Source organism: Amphiura filiformis, chromosome 13 (assembly GCF_039555335.1).
Source record: "Amphiura filiformis chromosome 13, Afil_fr2py, whole genome shotgun sequence".
NCBI lineage: Eukaryota > Metazoa > Echinodermata > Ophiuroidea > Amphilepidida > Amphiuridae > Amphiura > Amphiura filiformis.
Window position 1 is genome coordinate 66,963,723 of NC_092640.1, and position 18,679 is coordinate 66,982,401.

Genomic DNA, 18,679 nt, shown 5'->3' on the forward strand with positions numbered 1-18,679 from the left:
AAAGGTATCCTTACACGTGAAAAAATAATCACAATTTCAAAATTGAACCATATTGGGGTAAATTTGTTTTTTTAGATACATCACTAATCCAATGCGCAGTAAAAGATATAATCTGCTGTTTGATTTATAATATCTCGGCAAAGCGAATTTGTCGGAATGTTTGGGTTCAGTACTATATACTAATAATTCTTCGAACTTTGTTAGTCAATAAAAATTGCCTAGACCAATTAAAAAAAAAAAACACCAACAACAACAACAACAACAACAACAACAAAATCTCTCTAGGTATTGGGTTTTGTAATTCACATAATTAAAGGAAGTCTCCGGCACGACAGTATGCCTTTTTTTGTTAGAAAAATAATTATCAAGCACGAATCACATGGTTTAATAACTTTAATTTAAACCAAACTCATATTGACCATTAAAAAAAATAAATTAATAAAAACAGTTGTCTCTCAACACGCGTTATTCAAAATTGTCTGGTGCCTTGCTGGGACGTTATTGTACCAGGCAGTGTTGAGACACGGCTTTTTTTTTTTTTTTTTTTTTGTTTTTTGTTTTTTAGGGTTAATACGAGATCGTTTAAAATAAAACTATGTGCTTGAAAATAATGTTCCTAACATGTAAGGCATAATGTTGTGATTGCCGGAGACTTTAATTCATGATCATTTGTTTTTCAATGGTTGATATAATCGATGCCTTACTTCTTTGTTTGTACAAGTTTGATGCTACTATTAGTTACTGATACCATTGTCTACTCATCAGCAAACAAGAGTCCGATCACTGACTCATATGATATGAATGGTGCTAATTATTGATACTAATCATGATAGTTTTACGATTAAAGTATGAAAACTTACATGAAGCCTTAATTTTCAAATGCGTTTCACACATACATTAGTATTTTGTGTAGGCCCGTAGGGGGGTTACCGACATTAACCAAACAAATCTGCGATGTGCTTCTTCCATTTCGCAAGTGTCATCCCCAAAATAACCAAGTATTGACACATTGCAAATACGGCACTAAGCGGTGGGGTAGGGTGGGAGAGGTGATATGATATGCTTGACACAAGAACACTCCTTCTTTTTGTCGGTATTTTTGTGCCCTCTGGTCCGAAAACCCGACTACGCTACTACAACTGAGTGCAAAATTATTTGGTTACCTGTCGAAACGTATACTGTGAAGAAAGGGGTATATAATTTGTGAAAACTCACGTATAACTTGGTCACTGAACGCTGGGACTGAACGACATCCTAAAATCGGAAATGTTTAGCATGTTTCTTGCAAATTGTTATGCAATCTTTGGCAAGTATGATCTCATTTCGTTTTCGTTTTCTTCTTTTGTTGTAGATTTGCAGGAGACAAAACATGGCACAATCCAATCCTTTCAACAGCAAGGACCTGACGCAGTGTGGTATATGTCTATCAACTCAACAAGAGCCAAAATCTCTGCCATGTCTCCATTCATACTGCTTAGAATGCCTCACGCAATGGGCTAAGGGTAAGACTAAGGTAAGCTGTCCAATATGTGTCCAAGACTTTGCAATACCACGCGGCGGAGTGACAGCTTTCAGGACAAATTTCTTCGTCAACACTCTGAAGGATAGACAGGCTGCTGAAATGACGATTCAATCAAGAGATACTGTGGTGCCTTGTGCAAGCTGTGGAGCTGTTGACGAAAGAGTTGAAGGGCATTGTTCTGGGTGTGGGGGTTTCATATGTGGGGGTTGTATTACTTCGCATAGTAAGCTTAAACTTTATAGCACTCATAAGGTAATTCCATATGAAGATCTAAAGTCAGGGAAGGTAGATATTAGGAATCTGTCTCAGAAGAAGTATTGTAAGATCCATAAAGAACAAGTCCTGTGGTTCTACTGTGAAACGTGTGGAGTGTTGACATGTCGTGACTGCACTGTAGTAGACCATCCTGCATCGAGTCATAATCTGGTAAACATTGAGAGTGCTTCAAAGGGACACAAAAAAGAAATCGAGCAACTCATACAGGACTGCGACGTAGCAAACAAGGCGACAGTAGATGTGGTGAGAGAGATTGAGAATGTCACTGATCTTCTTGAAAAAGATGGAATTGCGGTAGATGCTGCAATAGATAGGTCCTTCAACAGAGCTTTAAAACTCCTGGAAGACGAAAGAAAAGAACTAAAAGGAGAGGTAAAGAAAGCTGTATCTGACAAAGGAAAGCACCTTAATGCTCAAAAAGATGAAGTTCAGCTCAAGCAAACACGACTGCAAGCTGCTTTACAGATGGCGACTGAGGTGGTGAAGACAGGGTCTGAGTATGATTTGGCTCTTATCTTCACATCATTAAAAACCAACTTGACGGAGCTGCGTGATGTGAAATTAGCACCTGTGGATAAACAGAAAGCAGCAGTTTGCTTCAAATCAGCTCACATTGGTCAGGAAACCACTCAAAAGCTAGGATCCGTGGTAGTCAAACAACGCAATGAAGGGGTTGGTGTTTGGCAGTTGGATAGATCATTTGGACACGATGAGCCCGGAAAGCTGACTTGTGGACGTGGTGTTGCGATATCACAGGAAGGAGATTTTGCAGTCGCAGATATGATTGATTCAGCAGTCAAGATATATAACATGGAAGGGCGGTTCAAATCTTCGATTAAGGTACCCGGTGACAACCTATGGAATGTAGTATCAGATGGCAAACTCTTTGTAACCAACCAAACAGCGTCTGTTAGTGTCTATGATGTGGAAGGAAATCTGGAGCATCAATTCCCTACCAAATCACCTGACAGTGTGTCATCTGATAATCAAAATACAAACCATATGGGCTTAGCAATTGATAACTACGGCAATCTACTTGTCGGTGAGGCTAACCAAACATACATCAGCAAGCATCAGCTAGATGGGACGCACATCGAGAGCTTCAAAGTCACCATTAAGCCTTGGTTTATCTCGGTATCTCGTGATGACAACATCATCATATCTAAATATGGCAGTGGCGCTGCTGTTCACATTCTTAATGAATACGGAGTTCACCTGCAAACACTTCAACCTCCACAAGGTTCAGGGTGGAATCCATCGGGTACGTGTTGTTCTTCAGCCAATGAAATCTACATATCCAGCTGGAACAGACATGGTGCCATCCATTGCTACTCAGCTGAGACAGGTGCCTACATCGGTTGCCTCACCAAAGATGTAAGATACCCAGCAGGTTTGGCATTGATGGATGATGAAGAAGCATTGGTTGTTGCCGAATACGACGGTGTAAAGATATTCAAACTACAGAACTAATCATATGTACCGTACGTTTTGAATGAATGAAATAGCTGCTTGCAAAGGAAAGAAATAGAAATAAATTGGAAATCAACGGTAAAAGAAAGAGAATGAAGGAAAAAAAGAAAGGAATGAAGGAAAAAATAAATTTAGAAAAAAAGAAATTTATTTATTAGTAAAAATAAATTAATTGCGATTTTGTGTTACTACCCCCCCCACCTTTTTCATTAACAAAATGAGAAAGTTTGGTTCTGAAGCGGGAAAACGTTGCCAAAGAAATCCAGCGTCGAGATTACCTTTTTCTAATATTACAAGAAAAAGATCAAGAAACATGTGTTTCCCCATTTCTTATTTACGTCCCGATTTCACCTGAGATCAAGAATAACGGACATTTCACCCACTGGTTTACCCCTCTGTATTTCAAAATATCAACATGTTATATCGGTGTTAAAACTTACTTTTTAGTTTGATTACAATTTCCTAAATTTTGGGTAAATTTATTATGACATCCCAGCTAACATACTACGTATTCATGACATTCGCTGACGAACACTTAGGTGTAAATACGTAAATCTGTGAACTCGTATTCGTGTTGTGACTACGTAATTTTCGACGTTGATTTTTGGACGTTGATATAACGTAATTATGACGTTGTAATAACGTTGTTTAGATGTGAAGTTGCGAGGAGATAAGGTTTTATTCCAGACGTTGATGCAATGTTTGACCATACCGGATAACAACGTTTGAATAATACGTTGTAAATACGTAAATCCGTGAACTCGTATTCGTGTTGTGACTACGTTATTTTCGACGTTGACTTTTGGACATTAATATAACGTCATTATGACGTTGTAATGACGTTGTTTCGACGTTGATGCAATGTGTTTGACCAGATCTGGTGACAACGTTTGAATAATACGTTCAGAAAACATTACACAAATACGTATCTGAAACGACATGGAATAGTTTGGCTGTTGACACCATGGAATGTAAATTCTTCCATCCAAGGATATGGTTGTCCAGCCAAAATTTCTCTATCGTGTCGTCTGACGATCGCCTTTAGGCGTGAAACTCAGAGTAAGGACTTCTATTCCTGAAGTTCTAAACTTTGAATTTTCATAGGTTCTCCCTTTTTGGGATTGACCATCATTGTTGTCGGATGTTAATATAATGTGATAATCGAGTTGTCCCGACGTATAAAGCACGTGGTTAAAACGTGGTTTAAAAGTCATGAACTGACCCAGATACAACGTCATCTACGGACGTCGTTAGTACGCAAATTTATGACGTTGTTTCGACGTATAAAGCACGTAATTACAACGCCGTATAAATGTCATGGTCTGACCCCGATACAACGTAATCTACGGACGTCGAAATTACGTTAATTTGTGATCTCGTATTCGTGTTGTGATAACGTTATTATCGGACGTAGATGTAACGTCGTAGTAAGTTGTGAAAGTCGAAACAACGTCAAAATGACGTTACATTAACGTCCGTGAATAACGTTGTCACTACACGAATACGAGTTCACAGATTTACGTACTTACAACGTCCATATGTTACGTTTATTCCACTTTATATAACTTTAAGACGACGTTTTAACAACGTAAAATTGTTAGCTGGGATACACCAGCGTTTAGCGAAAAAATATAGAAAACATAAGAAACACGCAATTCTAAATTGCTAGAGATACAGGATTTTCAGTTTTGCAGAAGCTTCCATAGAAATGACCAAGCTTGTTACTTGTCTATGTTTCAAGTTCCCAGCAAATGCATGCAGCATTATTTTTAAAACGTTATAAACGTGTTTTGGTTTTGGTCAAATCGTTTTAATAATATTTAAACGTATTGGTATATAAAGGTCGTAAAAACGTTTTAAAATGTTGTAAAAGTTATATTGTAAGATAATAAACAATATGGTTCAGCAAACATTTTGGCAAAATATTTTGTCAACAATTTTAATTGTTGACACAATATAGCAATGTTGTTTAAAAAAAACATTATGTTAGAATGTTATTGACTTTTATTAAAACGTTTCATACCATTTATATATCCAGACATTAAAACGTTATCTGCAAACGTTTTGTGTTTGCCATGTTGCTTCTTATCTTATTGAAAATTCACCTCGTTTCTTTCTGGTATTCATGGTATTATTTTGTTAAAATAAATCTGTATAAGATATTTATTTTCAACACATGCCTAATACAAGTTCAAAAAACAGGTCGCAGCTTTCAAAACTCGTACATCCTACTTTCGTTTTCTTGTACATTTTGATTTTCCTTAAGGGGTACTACACCCATTGCATTTTTTTTTTTTTTTTTTTCATTTTTTGAAGAAATTATAAAAAGAAATTGGACAAAGTGGTATGCAAAATGAAGGGGCAAATCTTCTCGTTCAACATCTTCCAGTCAACATTAATAGGTAAATTTTGGACACGTGACCAATGTGTATCAATGTGAGTGTAACCTCGAGCCTGATCTCTGACCCCCGGCGGCGACCTCGCTATTCAAGTCTTAGTAATTTTGAATTGAAATAGTATTTTTGACCGCAATTTTGATAGAAATGTGTGCATTGCAAATTTATTGAATATTATGTTATCTTAATTTTTTCACAATATCATGAAAACGTAATTTCAAAAATATCTACCTACGGAAAAAAATATTTATCTACGGAAACTCTTACCATAACATTATTAACTTGCGACAAGTAACTTATTTTGCATCAAAGTAGGAATTCTTCCTATTCAAATACATTGGAAGAACACCCGCTGTGCTCGGGGTCACATTCCATAATGCTAATATGTCTGCGCCCATGGGTGTCACGTGTCCAGAAAATTTTCCCGTGAAAATTTACCTATTCTGACTCTTCAATTGGTGGCATCAGTATCAATGACGCGTACATGCTTCTAATGGTATAAGCCAAAAAAGTGGTACATCACTGATGTTTTAAATTCACTTCATTTTGGAAAGCTTACTATCAACGGATTTCGTTAAAATTTTGGATATGTGTTGCTAACACATTAGGGAAATAATGTTGATATGTAAAATGGGAATAAGTGGTCCCTGATTTCTTTTATGACTTCATGAACTTGGTGCTCCACAACTATCAAAAACGAACCGGTTAAAATGCTTCTATTTTCAATGTTGAGCTATATTTTGTATTTTGAACTTACGACACTATTTCACTGAAACTTAATTAAGCCATAGGTAACAGGTTATCACAACCACACTACAGCAATGTTGAAAAAGATTGTATTTTTTGTCACCTATACTACCATATTAGGTAGTTTTCCGTAAGCTTCATTTTTGTGATTTTGGTAACTATTTTATATTTATTTGCCCAATCCATCTCAACTAGGCAATCTAAATTGTACTCACCATTTACATCCCAAGGTATTTTAGTATATCCACCTCACACATTTCCATTATATATCCAGTAACGGACAAAATATCAAACTTGATGCCTCATTATGACATGTATGATATCACAGACTATCACATGTATTCAGAATTGATGCCTGAATTTTACCTGAACCAATTGACCTATAACCTGACCTTTGATGACCTTATAGCCTTTTTTAATCTCTTTTCCTAACAACACATTATGGAAGATACATACATGGTGTAGTATTAAATTGTCTATGTGGAAGAGATTAGGCCTATTTAATTTATTCAGTGTTATAATCAGTGAGTACATTTCTATAGATAGTATAACAAAGGATTTAATGTATTCTATTCATGTATTCTACTTGGACATGTTCAATAGAATAAATTATGGTTTGTTATGAAACACACATCTCAGTTACTAGGATACAGTAAACAGAAAAATATATAGGGCTAAAATGATTTTCTAAAATGGTTTAAAATCACTTTGTAGGTAGAGATATTTTATAAGTTTAGGACATGAGATGATGAACATATTTATGTAGTTCATAAATTTGCAAGAAAAAAAAGAAGAGGGGTACTGATGAAAATCAGGGTATTATTCCCCCTTAAATCTTTATTTTGTTCTGAGTCTGACGTAATGTTATATAATTATTATGATGCAATTATGCTTAGAAAACTGATGTGTACGTGGAATCACTTATGATGATGATGGTGGTGGTGATGATGATGATTATGATGACGATGATGATGATGATGATAATAATAATGATGATTGATTGTGAAGTATTATTGTAAATAAAACCGCATTATGGCAAACACTGCATGTCTGTATCGCAATATTCTGAGCAAACACTGTAATATATTTAGATATATATAATATAACTTCCTCATGTTTATAATGACAGAAATTTAATGAATATAATACCACTAAATCAGTGTGTAAATGTGTCAGTATTCTTTGAGAGCATTTTGAGGAAACCATTGTTCGTTAATATTTCTTAAAGCGTAAGATTATTGCGTATAGACGAATCCAACGAGCCAAGTCATGGTCAGGATTTGGTCGGCCATTTTTGGGTCCCAGCAGCACCTAACTTGTGTTGTGACTGCCCAATTGGGTGGATTAAAGCCGCTAAAGCAGTATGCAGACTATTATTATACGTAAAATATTGTATGTAACATATCTACGTTATTTGTGACATGACCCAAGGGGAATGAGTCACATGTCGGCAATTTTTTAATTAGAAGTGTTTTACGTCATTATCTGGCGCTTTACAAATCCTACATTTTGATGCAAACCCCATTAAAATCGGACATTTGGTTACCGAGTTATGAGCAATTTATCAATGGCTGAAAACAATATAAAACAAAAGAATTTGAACACTGTTTTTGCCAATATCTCAAAAACAATATTAGCGACATCCGACTCATTCCCCTTGATCATGTCACATTTAATCTATTGCCATTCTCCAGTAATATTTTAACCTAAGTTCTAACGAATGTTTGATGACGTAAAATCGATAATATATTTCTGCTAGATATTATATGTATATTATCGATTTTTCGTCAACAAACATTCGTTAGAACTTCAACATTACTTGAAATAGAATGGCAATAGAATAACGTAGATATGTTACATACATACAAATTATACGTCTAATACTCGGAGTCTGCATACGACTTTAAAATTCGATAATAGATTCTTTTGTGTTGTAAACTGTCATCATTCTTTTGTCTACGTGTAACACGGTTGATAGAGTGCAGTTGAAAATACCCTCCAAGGCCGCATCATTTCACATTTTAGGTGAGATGGAGCCGACAGGGACCCAAATATGGCTGGCAATTATTTTGTCAACAGTTAAATAACGTTTTGTTAGGTTGTTTTGCATAACGTTTTCAAAAATGTTTTATGAAGGTTATTAACACGTTTTTATAACCTTTAAAAAACCCGACATCTGTAAAACGTTGTGTGCTTGCTGGGATTTATTCAGATATAATAAAAACTGTAATGTGTTTATATTGACAACAATTTATATAACTATATAAATAATTGATTGGGGGAGTATTTTGAGAAAACCATTGTACTTCCGCCCGGGTTGTACTTCCATCAATATGAGCATAAGCTTATGATATCAGACTACACTTCGATGTAAACTTTCTGAATTATAATATTATAACATAATTCATGTAATAATTGAAGACGTATGATTTGAATTAATAGAGAGCTTGCGGAATGAAGTTACTGGAACTTTAACGGCAACTTCAAAAATATCGATTCGATTTCTTGCCCAACTTCACTTCAACGCGAACGTCAGATTGGTTTCTGTACCAACAGCGTCTTGTTGTTTAAACTAGGGGAAGTGTATCAATGGGTGATCAAAAGAAGGGTATGTAAAAGCGACTGCATCAAATTTCTCCCTTTTGTTTGCTGAAGTGGTTTGTTGGTAACACTTAATACAATAGGCGCTTAGTTTGAATAAACATGGATTACATCTCTTGGCGATGACCAATGCAAGGGGAATTAGGCCTATGTTATGAGCTATACAGTTAGGACCAAAGAGCTTTTAAATAGAAATAGAGTCGCAATAGATTATATAATCTTTTGTTCGTTTGATGCCGATTAGAAGTTGCGACAGGCTATTCATAAAAGTGGTACCATTGTTTCGAATAAAGGGGTTCCGCCATTAAATTGGTCACTGATCCGGCATCATATTAACGCTCTACACAACAGGCGAGTATCAATAAGTGACCACACTACAGTCATGTGTAAGGGCAGTCATGTGTAAAGTGGTACCATTGTACTCACGTATCCCAAATGTGTGCTTGTGTGGGTCTGAAGTATATAAGGAGGCTTTAGCTGTCGATGCAATCATCTTTACCACCCACCTGACGTTAGGCGTTTCATTTAAGGTCGCGTGTCTTGAGCTCGCCACCAAAAAAAGGTGGCGACGTTACAATTTGCCAAAGTCGACTCAAAACAAATGATGATATCTCTGTCAAGCAAGAAGTTATTGTCATGCTTGTGGTCTCATTTTATTGCTAAATAAAATGCACTTTCAACCCTGTAAAAAGAAATACTTGAACCTTTTAATACTGACACTGTGCTTCATAGAATTCAGAATGGGCAGGGTGGCGGTGGTGGGGGATGTGGTGGTGGGGGATGTGGTACACACAAACTCTATGGGGGTGGTATTTTTAGTGCGTAATCTGTTGCTGTAAAGGCTGTAAATTGGATTTGGACTCTATTTAGCATCTAAACGACTCACGGCCTTACAGCTTAACAATTCTACTCATTGTTTTTAGTCATTTATGATTGGTTTAGTGTAGAAAATGCAAACTTTTCCATACAAAACTACCCGTTGTCATATATTAAACACTGTAGTAAGTAATGCAGATGTCTTCAAAATCTGAAAGTTACTGTAAAATTTTAATTACTTATCCTATCATAGTCAAAGTATAGATTTTCTGAAGGGAAATTTGACGAGGAATCTAAATATGGACATAATTTTTCTGTATGGGTTAGGGGGAAAATGTTTAGTTTCAAAATATGTTGAATTGTAAAAAAATCTAACATACTTGGGGACACCCTATATTCCGAGATTACAAAACAGCTGTGATTTTGGTTTCTTCCGAAGTCAGTTGGCTCTCCATTTCCTCTAAACAAATGAATGTTGTTTACTTCCAGTTTATTACTGTAAGTTGGTAATAAGCAATGCATTGAGTGACCCATTTTTTATCAAAATCTTTTTTATTCCACCCTGTATAACTTGCAGGTCACCCTGTATAATGAGTTGAAATGTATATATTGGAATTGGTGATGTCTTCAGCTTTCCAAAAATGTACACTTTTGCTAGTTTAGGGTTGATGATTGTCGAGATAATCTAATTAGAAACCCGGTTGGTGTAAAAATTCATAATATTTGTCATGTAACGCTAAGGGTGGCGAGTTCAGGACACACGGCCTTAAAAATAAATTGAATGCTCTCGCTGATCGATTACACATTAGAATGTATGAAGGCTGCCATGTCCAGTCCATATATCTATATTACACTATAATGGTAATCGCTATACGTATACATGTAAGTATAAGTATAGGCCTATAAAGGTTGTTTTTCAGAAATTTCCATTTAATTTTATTTTAAGAAGGAGATTGGTAATTTTTGGTATAGAAATAGGGGCGTACCCAAAGAGGGAAGGGGTTGGGGAGGGCAGATTCACCTCTGTGAGAAGTCTTGGGGGGAGGAGGGAGGAAGAGGGAGGAGGGATATGGAGAATGAGAGAGGGCTGGAGGAAGGAGAAATAAAAAGATATAATAAAGACAAGTAGATAAATAGAAATATAAGGAAAATTATGGGAATGAGAGAGGGAGGGTGAGAGGGGACAATGAGAGCGAGGGAGTGATAAAGTGTAGGCCTAGGAAAGAATAAGTACAGAGAAGGGAAAAGAAAGGAATGATGAATACATTTAATATTAATTATTAGGCCTATATAATAACTAAACACATAACAGCACTGGGCAGCCATTCGATGATGTCAATGCCTTTATTCGTTACGTAATTAAAACGCCCAGTCAGATGTATTTCACACCTACCAAACACAACTCACCCAATTTCGCAAACTGGACGTTGAATGTACACTCTCATGAATATTGATTGGCAACATTTTCCAATATGTCAGCGCTCTAATCGGAAACAATAGAACAATAGACCCTGCAGAGCGTTGGTTAGGACGCGGGACTACCAATTCTTTAGAAATGCATAGTCGCGCTAAAAGTCGATCGATACATGTTAAAATCAGCACAATTCAGAGATACACCTTTTTGCTATGAAATTTATTTTCTCGGTCAAATATAAAGCAATATTTGTTTTCTTCAGTAATGTCAGTTAAAGACATAGTGCTTGGATATACATTTTTTTTTAAATCCTGGTGTTAAAATTCAAGCATCATATTTTGTCTTTTAGTGTGATATTTTTGATTTTTATAGGCCTTTAGTTCGCCCGTGAGCTTTTTACGGAATTAATTTTTTAGCGTCTGAAACTAATATAGTTTGCTAAAGAAAGATATTTCCCACCTCTGTAAAGCACATCGTGTGGGTCTATATCAGACTTGTAGTCGAGTCACTGAAAGTCGAGTCCGAGTCGAGTCGAGTCATCGAGCCCTCGAGTCTCGAGTCGAGTCGAGTCATGCAGCCTTCGAGTCCGAGTCGAGTCGAGTCATTTGAAGTTGTCAGTCGAGTCGAGTCGAGTCGAGTCAGGCCATTCTGTAGAGTCGAGTCGAGTCGAGTCGGATATATTTTGTCGAGTCATTTCGAGTCACTTCACGTTTTATATGCTCATAATACCAGCTGTCAACTTGATAGCCCAATTTGCATGAATTTGTACTTTTTTGAAATTAAAATCCCAGTGAGAGTACATAATATTAATTTATGAATCTATGTGCTCCATCCAGTGCATTGTGGAAATCAGTAATCAGTCAGACTTGTAGTATTGCCATTAGGACCCGCCATGAGTATGGGTACGGGTGCGTGTCCCGGACCACGAGTACTTGTACGGGTACAGGTCCCAGGCCATGGGTACGGATTTCAGGTCATGGGTAAGGGTACGGGTACGGATCCCTAGCCATGAGTATTCAGTATGGGTCCATTCCAAAATAGGGTGCGAGTACGGGTACGGAGCCATGGGTACGGGTACGAGTATGGGTACGGAAATTGGGACTCGAGTACGGGTACTGCATGGTCCAGTAGTGGTATGGAAATTGGGACTTCAAGTACTTGTATGGGTCCTATTATAGGTATGGGTATAAACAAATTAATTAATCAAGTACAAAAAGATATCAAATATTGGTGGTCATAGTGAATCTAGCCTAAAGGTGGCATATTTTGGGATGCAAGTGAAAAAACTATGTCTATGTACAGTATGGACAGCCAGACTGTGCAATACTAATTTCAACATATATTTAGCAATGATGTAGCTTTTGAGTCTTATTATGCACATCTGGATAATTATATCCATGTTTTATTAATATTTTAAAATTCATATACATCCCAAATTTCTGTATATGGTAAGAACCTCTCTATTCATTTGACTCAGATGCACAAGCCCAAGCCTGGGCACAAGAAGTACATGTGGCTGGTGGAAATGCCCACACCAGTCAGTCACATTGCAATGTAGCTCTTCATGTGTGCAGCATGTAGAGGAGTGTATTTGGATGGGGAATAATCAAATTAATGATTAATAAAAGCTATAATATTAATAATGATATTTTAACATGATAACTTGAAATTCACCACAAAAAAGAAAGTATCTCGAAATGTTTTCCCAGTTTGCTGGTTTTTATTTCTGTATTGATCAGTCATTGTGTGAATGAGACATGTAGCATACATGTAGGGTGGTGTGCACAGACTGTTACAATGACATGTGTGTAGCATTCATGTACATTTTGTGTAGCCAGGGCTGGATTTACCTTTTTCAGGGCCCAGGACCAGGGTAAAATAAAATTAAGGGCACTTGCAATAGCTTGCAATCTGGATCCATGCGTTACTCCCCACCCAACCACATCCATGATGTAACCTATGTGTGTTGATTATGATCAGAGGACTCACAGTGGGATTTCCTGCATTATTTTGTGTAGCCATATACTGTATGATACCCATGGGTACGGGTACGTGTCCCGGACCATGAATACGGGTACGGGTCCCATGCCATGAGTATGGGTCCGGGTCCCAGGCCATGAATACGGGTACGGGTACGGGTCCCAGTCCATGAGTCCGAAGACAAAATAGGGCATGAGTACGAGTACGGGTCCAAAGCCATGGGTACAAGTACGGGTACGGGTATGGAAATTGGGACTCGAGTACGGGTACGAGCACTATAAGTCTGGTAATCAGCAATGATGGACAATGGACTTTTCCACCATGCCAAGTTTGAAGCATGTAAAAAGAAATGGTGGATCCTTTAGCCAGATCGACAGGCAATCATACATGTACATTGTACACACATACATATAATTTATATTTTAAGTTATTATTAAGATGCTGAGAGATAGTAAGCCCACTTTGTAAAATATAAGAATCACAATACACTGAGATGTGTGGAAGAAAACGTGCAGGTATTATTAGAAATATTACGGTATAATTTATATTTACGAGTCATTTTTAAAAAGTCGATTCAGCCACAGTGACTCGAGTCACAAGCCTCGAGTCATCGAGTCGAGTCATTAAATTTCGAGTCGAGTCGAGTCATCGATTCATCAACCCTCGAGTCGAGTCGAGTCGTCGAGTCACCTTGCCTCGAGTCGAGTCATCGAGTCACCAAAACTCGAGTCAAGTCGAGTCGAGTCGAGTCATTTCGAGTCGAGTCACTACAAGTCTGGTCTATATATTATAGTTTTGTCAGAATTTCCGTTTTTATTTTACCCTTTTTCCCTTCATGCTCCGAAAATGTCAAACTCAGTACTTTATCTCCAGAACAACCAGCAGAAATAATCGATATTTCAATTGTTGTCAACCAGGTCCCTTTTCCATTGAAAACCAGGATTGCCTGACCAGCGATTTGGTAGCCCAAATCCCCAATTCTGGTAAATGAGGTGAATTTTGGAAATTTGCTCCCGTGATAGCCTGCAATTTCAATTTATAGGGGCTATGGATTCCATGATTATGAAAACCATTTTGTCTGTTTGTTTGTTTGTTTATTTACCTAGGATGAGGTCCTTGGGAAAATCCACTGTCCAAACCTAGAAAAATTCGCGTGTTATTAGAGGGGATTTTAATTTTCTGTCCCTCCTATCTCCAGGTGAATTTTGAATGACCCCCCCCCCCCCCATCGCGGGTTGGCATTTTCATTACACCCCTTCAGACTTGCGTTCGGGTTTGTGTAGGCCTATTTGCGTGCTATATAAATATTATAAGGTACCGGTATGTAATATTATGTAGGCCTATGGGGGTGGGGTGGGTACTCAACACATTTTAACCATGACTTACAATGCAAGGCTCATTGTTGCCATAAATGATTTTTCCTTTAGGTCATTATAATAGGTTGTTATAAACTTCCATGTTTAACCTTGTATTGTTTTGGCTGCTTCATTATGACTTTCGGTGGGTTTAAGCAATTTCAAACAAACACAAACAAAAGGCACTATACCCAGTCACCTTCATGACAATTGAAACACTAGGTAATTTCTTTGCTATATTGAAGTTCTGGCAACACTGTATCCAGGCCGGGCACCCAGAGATATCGATCCACAATGCTAGTATTAGCCTAAGATTTCACACGTGGATTTGAAAATTGTTCAGCTGGTAGTCAAAAATTATGGAATCAAAACGGAAATTCTGACAAAACTATGATATATCGCTCACGGTGATGTGCGTTAGAAAGTTGGGAAAAATCCTTCTTTAGCGAACTATATTACTTTGAAAAGCTAAAAGATTGATCCAAAAAAAGGCTCGCGGGCAGAGTTGAAGCCTATCAAAATCGAAAATCTTACACTAAATGACTGAATTTCACGACTAAGTTTAACACTAAGATTTGAAAAAAAATACAGTATCAAGCATTACAGTTTTTCCTGACATTTACTGAAAAAATGAAAATTATTGCTTTTCATTTGGCCGAGAAAAAATTTTTACACTGAAAAGGTGTAACTCAAAATTTTGTTCATTTGAATACCAAATTCGATCGTTTGTATTGCCTTATTAAACAGTACGACAGCAACTTAGCTCACTTCCGGTAATTTTTACCGGCGTGACCTCTGCTGTTACGTAACGCAATGTTGAAAATCAGGTGGCAAATACGGGTTTTCAGAAAACATCAAAAAAATGGAATACACGAGTCGTTCCTCCTTCCTTTCCATATTGAGCCCATAGATAAGATATGAAACATGAGTATAAGGCAAAGAATAACGTGTAAAAGTTGAATTATTGTGGAAAAAATGAATGCTTTTGGTGCGCGAAGTAGCCTAAAAAATGAGAGAAAATGCATGTCACGATCACTAAAATGGTTACAGCTTGGAGGAAACGCCGGTCTAATGCTTTTCTGTTATGATAAACATTAATTAACCAGAGCTTGTATTATATTTTCAGCGAAAATGAGCGGTGGAACAATCTAGTCGTAGGTTGAAAAGTTGTGTTCTTTGAGTTCTCGTGTCGTAAGCGCACGTTGCAAGTGTCACGATGCTTCACGAAATGGATCCCAGCCGGCGCTGTCTATTATGCATGTTATATTGATCAATATAGCAATTAAAAACGTCTATTGTTATATATTTTATTAATGCAAAATACTCTATTGTGTAACAAAATATTGTAGTCATCAAAGAAGGTAGTATCATCTCATTTAACTGAAGTACACGCAGTTTTAAAAAGACTGTTGATGAGTGAGATACTTGAACATGTTGAACGAGAAATAAGATAGCAAAATAATACCCGTTGCAAGAACAAGATGCGATGGCTTAGTGGACAGAACGAAGGTCTGCAGTGCGGAAGGTTGAGAGTTCGATTCCCATCATGTTATTCTTAGAATTTTTCAGTTCGTTTTTCTTTCTTTTTTTTTCTCTCCCTTTTGTCTTTAATAATATAGGCCTAATGAATGCAGCTTGAAGGCCCACCTTTTTCATGATTTATTTCTTGTTGCTAAGTATTTAATATTTAGGCCTAATCCTACATTCGATTTGATCTTTTTTAAAAATTGCATTTAAGTTCAGTAGCTTTCATGAAATGAAATAATTTCAAATAAAGCATGTCAAACTTAAGTAATTTTTAGTTCAAGATTATATATAGGCCTATCAAATAAAGGAACATCAACACAGATTTCACGATTTTTTAATTGGACTAGACCCTCCCCTATCGACAACATATTTTATGAGCTTTTATGCATTCATATTAAATCACGAGATGCACGAATTTCAAACCTAATATTTTGGCATATTTGTCATTTTTACACAATGTCCAACTTACACCTCGGATAAATTGGAATCAGCAGAAGTTCGTTTTCCAGATAGAGCTTTGATGTCTTATTTAATCCCCCATTTATAGAACACCACAGTTAAGCGGTCAAGATATTAGGTGTTTTCTTTCATTTTTATCTCGCTACTCCTGCTTCAACTGTAGGCCTATATGTGAAAACCTTCCTGACAGTTATTTATTAATATTATAAATATTGTTATAATTTTTGGAATTACAAAACTTACAAATGTAATAAAAATATGAAAACTAGGATTAAAAAAAAATTTGTTAAAATAAAATCAAAAATCAAAGAGAGATGCTAGCGGGGTCCGAACCAAGATCGAACTTCCAAAAATTTAATTTACCCCCGGTATTTACCACCAAGCCATACCAGTGATTTGATAGATACAGTAATAATAGCAATGTTATTCCCACTCATGGCTCACTCGTATATTCTATTTCTGGAATGAATTAACACCGTCCAAATAATGTAACACAAACCTTTATGCTGACTTTAAAATTGTTTAAACGTTGGGAGTATTATTTTCAAGGTAAATAACCAACAATGAACAATTGACAATGCAAGTTTCTTTGCAGGAAAAACATCGGCCTTACAATATATCGCGTGACAGTAGTCACGCACAAAGATAAACATTTCAACATGTTCAATATACGACTCGGAATATACCCCAACCAAAATTGATGAAATTTTCAGGCAAGCTCACTTTAGTTATTCTATAACATGACACCCATTTTTTTTTCCGGCGCTTTTTCTTGCTTGATGATATGAACATTTTTGTGTTCGTGACATGCAATTTTTCTCATTTTCCGAGCTACTTTGGACATGTTCAAGCTTCTTTATTGTCCATTTAATTCAACTTTTACAAGTTATTTGTTGCTTTACACAATGTTTGATATCTTATCTGTGGTTAGGGTACATAAATGGAGCAATATACGACCCGTGTCTTCCATTTCTGGAGCTATTTTGATAAAACGTGTTTGCCGGCTAAAATTTCAACATTGCGTTACGTAACTCGTGTTCACCAACCCGTATAAATTTTCTGTCGAACAAAAGAGGTCACGAAGTTGCCGTCGTACTGTAAATGACTGAGTGAGCCTTGCAGAACAATAACAATCGGTAGTCCCGCGTCCTAACTGTATACGCTAATATTATACATCTAAACATGTTTCAATTAAATATTCTTGCGATATGCCTATATTATTGTCCCGGATTATTATAATAAAAGCTCAATTATTATTCCAGTAAACGTCAGCTTTGTCAATTTTATATTTCCATCAGGACACAAACCCATTTTATCTGTTTGCTCTCCCTAGCCCCCCCCCACCACCACCATCACCACCTCTCCATATCATCCCCTCCCTCCATCTATTCATCTATCCTCACTTTCCCACTCCCCAGTGGCGTTGCCAGGAGTTTTCTTTTAGGAGGGCAAGGACTCCTCTTTGCATCTTTGCATTCTGATCGAATTAAATATATCTCCCCGAATGATCCTCATTTTGTTCTTTAAAAACTCCCAGAATTTTGAATTTCAACCAACATATTTCTGGATGCTCCTTTTCTGCCATTCTTATTTTTTGTAACAAATAGGCCTCCTCTTTTAATAATAAATAATTTGGTTGACATACAATACCCATAGGCCTATAATATGCGTATAATAGCGTGGCACATGTTAGACCAGCTTTCTGCTGAATTGGGGTACATAATGTAGGCCTAAATGAATAAAATAATAATTAAATAAAATACCTGAACAGTACAAACATATGTGGTTATATCCATAGAGGTGTAATTATAAGACACGCAACGTTGTAAAAAATGTTCACAGTAGCTGCAATTCGCAGAAGTTCACTACACTGCTGGGTCCCGTAAAATCAGTCCATTTTACTGCAACTTAATCCCCTTGGTGTTGAAGTCAAGCCAAAAACTTGGTTCCGCAAGCTGATTTGGTGTACGTCATGAGCACACACAAATGTATATATCAAGTGTGACGTTTGGAACAAAATTTATTTTGATCTAATTCAATCAGTAATTTTAGCATCATGTGGCATGTATTTTACCCAAACCAAATTAGATTTCCAATAATTGGTCTATTAACTAGA

General features: G+C 36.7%; 1 protein-coding gene across 1 annotated transcript; it reads left to right on the forward strand.

The window, feature by feature from the left end:
• The first annotated feature begins 1,369 nt into the window (after nt 1-1,369).
• LOC140167861 (E3 ubiquitin-protein ligase TRIM56-like) lies at nt 1,370-3,268 on the forward strand. Its single transcript, XM_072191151.1, has one exon. It carries the CDS (start codon nt 1,370-1,372, stop codon nt 3,266-3,268), a length of 1,899 nt encoding a protein of 632 aa, XP_072047252.1.
• Nucleotides 3,269-18,679: the final 15,411 nt, after the last annotated feature.